Source organism: Alligator sinensis, unplaced genomic scaffold (genome assembly GCF_000455745.1).
Source record: "Alligator sinensis unplaced genomic scaffold, ASM45574v1 scaffold486_1, whole genome shotgun sequence".
NCBI lineage: Eukaryota > Metazoa > Chordata > Crocodylia > Alligatoridae > Alligator > Alligator sinensis.
In genome coordinates this window covers 2,576,592-2,584,170 of record NW_005842053.1, presented here as the reverse complement: position 1 = coordinate 2,584,170, position 7,579 = coordinate 2,576,592, and the positions used below count along the sequence as shown (strand labels likewise).

The 7,579-nt window shown below is 38.5% G+C and overlaps 1 protein-coding gene across 1 annotated transcript in view; it reads left to right on the top strand.

Annotated features, from left to right (window-relative positions):
* TMPRSS15 (transmembrane serine protease 15) overlaps positions 1-7,579 on the top strand; it is a 109,068-nt gene that overhangs the window by 97,175 nt on the left and 4,314 nt on the right. Inside the window, exons 20-23 of the mRNA XM_014519606.1 lie at positions 1,349-1,398; positions 1,724-1,898; positions 6,167-6,348; positions 6,623-6,718. Coding sequence (XP_014375092.1) covers positions 1,349-1,398; positions 1,724-1,898; positions 6,167-6,348; positions 6,623-6,718 — 503 coding nt within the window. The remainder of the gene's footprint in view (positions 1-1,348; positions 1,399-1,723; positions 1,899-6,166; positions 6,349-6,622; positions 6,719-7,579) is intronic.

The following is a 7,579-nucleotide window of genomic DNA, read 5'->3' as shown; positions in this document are numbered from 1 at the left end:
CCCCTTCAGCTGCATGCAAATTTCCCTCCCCCCCACTCTGACTGGCCAGGTGGAGCTTGTGTGGCCCACAGAAAGGTGTTGCTGCCCTGGCCCTGCTCCTGGGAGGCAGTGATGCTCTGTCCCTGCCTGCCTGCGCATACTCCTTAGGGCCTTCCCAAGTACCCCTGGGGATACATGTACCCCCGATTGACAACCCCTGGCATAAAGGGTAGATTGTTCATGCATCTTCTGCCTCCTATTGTACTGATGTATAGCACTTTTATGAAGAAGTAATTAATTCACAAAAGTTCCTAGGTGTTACACATTTCTGCAGGATCAGATATGTTCCCCTCTCACATTTCTGCACCATCATTACCAACTTTCCTGGCAGGTGACTAAGTGCCCAGGGGGGTTGCATGGTCTGATGAAGTCTATGGGAATTTGGATAAAAACAACAGAATTTGGCCTTGCCTTTGTAAATTACATTTTAGGGATTATGCAGAAGACTTGGAATAGAATGAGGCTGAAATGCAGAAATTATAAACTAATGCTAAATTACAATATTGGTTCAGATGTTGTTGTTTACTGAAGAAATTTTAATACACACACACACACATATATATAAAATCACCCTATTTTAATCTGTTTAGAAAAAGAGTGTAGAAAAACTTGTGCTGTAAACTCATCCTTGGCTGACTTCCTTTCCTGATATATTTTTGTATGTATCAGATTTAATTGGTGGCACAGGCACTGTCCCAGTGCTCAGATTCATTACAAACGAAGGAAATAATATTAAAGCCTCTGGGTATCAGAAATGCTTGAGTAGTTTTGATCTGTGGTCTCTTGCTCTTCAGGGGTCTAGTTTTATATCTTTGCTAAATATTTCTTAAATTTCTATGTGATGTGTGTCCACATATAGTCTACACAATGCAGCAGCATCTCAATAAAAAGCTACACACTATCTAACTTATTTAAAAATTCTTTGGTTACACTGATCTCTAGTGGCAAGATTTTGCAAACACCTAAAAGTCATAAGAAAAAACATACTGGGTTGCTTTTATTTTTAAAATGTTATATAGGGAGAACTTGTTTCTCTAAAACATTAGGCTACTCATTACTATAATATACAGCGTTTAATCCAGTGTCCTTTAAAGGGGAAACTTTGTATGCGATAGCCATGTTTTATATTTCCAATAGGAAAAATACATATTTCAGGACTGGGTAGTACAGCTAAAATACCATATATTACTGGTATGCTATTAGTGTCAAGTAAGAAAGTTTGGTTGTGAAAAATAAGGTTATATGAAGCTCATGTAGTGTTATACAGTCTATAGCCAGTTAATTGATTTGCCTGTGTTTTTCATTCTAGCAAACAGTGTCTCAATAACTTAGTGATTCATCTGCAGTGTAACAATAAACGTAAGTAAATAGGAAATAATTTAACTTTCAAAATCAAATTATTCCAGTCCAGAAAATCCATGTATACATGGTTTCAGTGATTTTAGTGGCAAAGTATAAGAGGTACTTGAACATTAATTAAAAACAGGAACATTTTGTGTTCCTTGAAGTTACATTAAAGATCAGTCTAAGCCCAAAACAATTATTCAAGATCTCCCATATATAAAGGATCATTTGTTCTAATCTCAGTTTTTAAATGGACATCTTGGACTCATCTTTAAAAAATGTTCAACTCATTTCAGATTCCCCCCACCTCCCCTTCTTTTTTTATGCTTTGTACTTTTAGCATGTGGAAAAACGCTGATAACTCAGAAGAACAGTGCAAGGATTGTAGGAGGAAATGATGCCAACATAGGCGCTTGGCCTTGGATAGTCTCACTACATTATAATAACAGACATCTTTGTGGAGCTTCCCTTGTCAATGATGAATGGCTGGTCTCGGCAGCACACTGTGTATATGGGTAATGTTTACTTTGTCCTTGAGTTAATACATCAATCATAATGACCCCGCCTCACAGCAAATGCAAGTACCCTGACAGAACATGGTTTGCACAGAGCAATTCTTGTACTTATATAGATTCCAACTGCAGAAAGGGGGCCTATGTCTGGATTTTTAATACCACGCTATTTTTTTCCCTGCTGCTAAGTAAATTTTCATGCTTAAATTATTTTGTTTTTTTAACCACTGTCATTGTTTATGCATTTCCAAACTTGAAAATGAATTATTTAATGGTCTGTTAGACCCATCAGATAAATTATTCAGATCAAGTTCTTGAAAATCCTATGAAATAATAAAACCGATTGGAATGCCATCAGTGGAAAGTAAGTGGAATAAAAATGGTAAATGTGTAACAGATTCTTGACATTTCTGGACAGGTGGTTAGCTATGTTAGTCTGAAGTCATGCAGAACGTAGGGCAAGGTGGCAGTTTAGAGACTAAAAGGCTCATAGAGGCATGGGCTTTTGTAGGCAACACTCTACTTGTTCAGATGCTTAGCGTCTAGGGGCATTTTTACACATGCTCTGGGAGTTGGGAGGGGGAGCGGAGCTTCAATTAGACTAGTTTTGAGAACTGATCTAATTAAAGCATTGCTGCATCTTATGTATCAGTGTTCCCATGCATGTTCCCATGCTTTAAAATGGCAGGGGGGGTTGAACTAAAGCTCATTTGACAAGCTTTAGTTCAGGCACCCCTGCCACCATTTTTAAGTGTGAGGATGTTGATACATGAGATGCAGGAGGCTGTTGGAGCACAGCAATTGCCATGCTCCAACAGAAGCAATTAATCAAGTCTGCTCTGATGCGCTGGAATTTCAGCACATTGGAGCAGCCTCCATATTCATGTATAGGTGCCCTAAGATGCCACTCTGCCCTACCTTTTGCTTGACATTTCTGTAGCTTTTTCAAACATTTCTCTTGTTCTTTTCCTTCTTCCCCATTTAAAGTTAATATTGTGATGATCTCATGTACAGCAAGGTCATGGTTTTGTTCCGATTTTTGCATCAGAAAGTCTATAGCAATATAAGGATAACATGAAGTCAGGGATATGAACACATAAGAACCCAGATCATCATTTAATTATGATCTGCATTGTTATTAGGCAGTGGAAACAAGCTCGTGGTTCTTTCACTTGTTCATAGCCACATTTCTTGAGCTATAAGAGTGTATATACATTTTTATATTGGAATGTAAAAAATATATATATTTTTTGAAAATGTGTTTAAATATATTAAATTGACACTAAACATTTATAATTAATCTATAATTAAGGGGGTGCTTTCTTTACTCACTTACAATTTAACTTGTGTAAGGAATGTTGTTATATCTTATCAAGGTAGATTCCACGTTGTCTGAAACATGATTGATCTGTACTGATGCATAGATCAGCTCAGAACAGGGTCTCCCAGTATGAATAGCTATTCATTCTTAGTGGTAGAGCCTTCTCAGAAATGTCCTCTGCTAAAAGTCTTTCTAAAAGAGGGAACAGTACAGACATTCAGCCTGCAGGTGCCCCCTCTCCCCTGCTCTCAACCTCTTTCCCAGACTGAGGAGTGGCTTCTCTAATCCTCCCATTCCTGGAAAGTGGGGAGTGTAGCAGCAGGGATAGATTCCCTAGCTGCATCCAGTAAAGGATGGCTGTGCAGTATGTGGTGCCGCAAACACATCTGCAGCACCACACACTGCACACTCAGATGTTCTCCGCGCTGCAAAGGAGCACTGCCCATGCATACACAGCTCAGCTTTTTTTTTTTTCCACAGATATTTTTGACCCTTGGATATCCAGGGGTCAAAAAATCCTGTGGGAAAAAAAAGCAGAGCTATACATCCGTGAGCAGCGCATGCCTCTCAAAAGTGGAGCTGCCACCCAGAGTCACTCTGTGGCTGCCAGCCAGGCTCCGTGTGGCAGAATTGCTACTGCTGCAGCTCTGGGAGGACCCCAGAACCCCAGGTAAGGCTGCTGGAGCCAGCCCAGGGCTGGCCCCAGCCTTCCCTATCCCACCCAGGGCAACTTGCTGTGCACCAAAGCATGCATGGCACGGGTGTTCCCTGGGGACAAGTAGCGGCAGTTCAAGGTGCACCGTCGCTACTTGTCCCCAGGGAACCAAACACTCACACCATGTGTGGACTCAACCCCTGTGTTTCCCCAGATTGGGGACATCCTGCCTCTCTACTCTCCTCCCATAGACTGAATCATGAGCAGAGTGGACCAGTGGGACAAAGCCCCCAACCCATTCCTCAGACTGGGGAGTTCCCAGTCTGGTAACTCCTCTACTCTCTTCCCAGTCGAGACTTGGAGGCAATTGGAGAAGAACAGCTTTTCCTTCTGTGCAGTTTTTTTAAACTCCCTTTTCCTTCTGTGTTCCTGGCCAGCATGGCATTAAATGACTTATGGTACCCAGACGCTCCAAATCCAGAGAACCTGAATGCAGTCCTGATAGCATATTCTATATGCCTCAGTCTTGGGATTGTAGGATAGGTAGGTTGGTTTAAGCTCCTCTTCCTGAATTTTCCAGATTTAATGGTAATAGATCTAACAGTAACTGAATGGCAGAACATCAAATGTGAGATGGGTGAGCTGGGTAGGACCCAAAGCAGACTCAGAACACCCTTTTATTCTGTTCTATCCCCCTGGGACCTGAGTGGAGGAGAACAAGGAAGCCTTTCCAAAGACCCTGAAAAATCAAAGCAATTGGGAGTACTTGAATGAACACTTGTATGTTCCTAATTTCAACCTGGAAAGCAGCAGTTCCCCTGACAAAACTATAACACCTGCATGTCACCTGTCTTTCACTATGTCAAAAGAATGTCAGAAGGTGAAGCATAGTTTAAAATGCTTTTCTACAATATGTTATTTTTACGTCTATAATAAGAGTTGAGGATGGGGGTACCCTGAATAGGTAAACCACAGTAGATCTACCATTATATATAACTAGGTAATAATAATAATAATACAAGGTGATTCTTCTTTAATTCTTGCTCAGGTAAGACCCTAATTATCTTCAGAGTTTCTCAAATATAGTTTTAGTGTATTTCACTGACTTCACTGGGAGTATTTAATAAGTAAAGGCTGCAGGATTAAACACTTATCTCTGAGCATTAAAGTAAAACGTAATCAAATTGAAAGATCAGCAAAAACCTGTTCAGATGTTCCAAACTGACCAGACTAAAAACATATTTATAATTTTTGGAAACCAACTTGTATAAAGGGCACTCAAAACAAATCCAAATGCATAGCAGTCTCTAAATTAAATATGATGTATACAGCTCAGCAATAAATGAACGTGTCAAATTTTCATCACTTTAAATATTGTATTTCTATTTCATTCTAATAGTTTTGTTCTTTGTTTTTATACAACTTATTTTTTGCCAGTTATAGGTGAAAAGACAAACTCATTTAAGTCTATCATGCCCCTGTGTAGCCTGGCAATGCTCAGTCTTCATAGTTGTATTACATTACCATATTTACTAAAATCTAAGATGACCTTGAATTTAAGATGTCCCAAATAATTATTCATAAATTTAGAACTGAATCATTAGTTATAAATATGTATAAATTTGTTATCATTTTACATGTATAGAATCTAATTTTTGGAGGGCCCTCCCCTCCTCCCCCCTAGCCTCTGCTCTCCCACTCTCCCCCAGTCTCTACTGTCCCCCTCCTCCATGTCACCTCTGCACCTGCAGCCTGTCTTTCCCTGCAGCCTGTGTTTTACAGAGCTGGTAACATGCTCTTATGGTACTGATACACATACGGAAAAGATGTGCCCACACAAACCTCATCTTAGTATGCAGTATATTTGGTAAATTTCTATGGGGATGATTTCTAAGGAGATTATGAATTTCATGGGGATTTTTAATTTATATGATTAAAGAATAGTAATACTTGAGTTGGAATATATTGATAATTGTGCCATTATCTGAGTTGTTAAGTGTAAATAATGTACAATTACCTCAGTGGCAAAAATGTACCAAAAAGCCAGTAGTAATAAACTTTACATCAACAGTGCAATCAGAAAACTGTAAGCACTGTCAAATTACAGGATACTTTTTCAGATAATGTGACACAATGCACTATTTATAAATATAAATAAAGAGAGAGTAGTTTTTGTGTGTGTGTGTGTATTTATATACACACAGTCACAGGTTTAAAAGTTAACACATTTAATAGGACATTTTTCAAGATCTTCATTATTTATAAATAATTGTGAATATTCATTTTATTGTCTAGGAGGAATTTAATACCATCTAAATGGAATGCTGTACTTGGTTTGCATACTGTTTTGAATCTGACATATCCACAGACAGTAATTCAAGTGATTGATCAAATTATCATAAATCCCCATTATGATAAGCGCACAAAAAACAATGACATTGCCATGATGCATCTTCAATACAAAGTAAATTTTACAGGTAAGGGTATTAGTATTTTCTTATATGATACTTTTAATCTGCATGATTTAAACTGATCCAGCTCTAATTATCCTGATTTTATTTGGATATTACAGGATTATGGAATACATGTACTATACAAGCTAAAGATTCTTTGTAGTCACAGTCCTACACTATTTGGGAGCCTTGCCTAAATAAGGAAAGGAGTAATTGGAGTGATGTGCATTTTGCTTAGTGATATAAAAAAACCCCAGAATACTAAAAGCAAGAAAAATTGATTAAGTTTCTTTCACAGATTACATACAGCCTATTTGCTTACCAGAAACAAGTAAGAATGTTTTGCCAGGAATTAATTGCTCTATTGCTGGATGGGGTAGAACTACAAATGAAGGTGAGTCATCACATTTTGAAAACTATTATGCTATACAAATTCATGTGGCAGATTCTGGTCTTGATTTCAAAGGAACGGTTTTTATTTTAAGATTTGAAATGATTGTTATGATCATCTGTTTGTGCAGAGAGGGGAACTGAGGTGAGAGATATAGTGATTTGTTCAGTATCACCCAGTACACTAGTGGGAAAGTAACTATAGTAAGGAGTTCTATGTAAGGGAATAATATTCTATTGGTGTGTCTACACGAGACACATTAGTGCACATTAGCCTAATGTAATGAGCGTTACACATCTACACGTGCATGCCCTTAATGTGCATTAAAAATGGCAAAATTAGGCTAATTGCAGAATCAAATTCAGGAATGATTAGTTAAAGCACATTAATGTATGTGTAGACATGACCCGGCACTAACTTAGTGCCAGTTCTGACTTGCCACTAGGGGTACGTGGCAGGGCTGCAGGGATTGGCACTAACTTTAGTGGCAAGGGCACTAATTTTAGTGCCAAGTCTCTGCATGTGTAGACACCTGCCAAAAATCGCTTAACGCACATTAGCTTAATGTGCATTAAATTTAGTTGTCCTTAAATGCACGTGTAAACACGCCCTTTATGTCTATTACATGTCAACATATTAGTGAAAGGCACAGAGATGTGCAACTCATATCCAGATTTTGAATACTAATCTCAAGGAGAATTCACATGGAAGGATTTGGTTTCAGCTCATCTCTAAGAGGACGCCATTCTCATTATTAGTCAATCCAATAATTTTAGTTTGAATGAGCACCTAGTTTTTCATATGTTGTACTATGATCATGTAGTAGTAGAAACCAGAACAGAGGCTGTCACATTCTGAAAGACG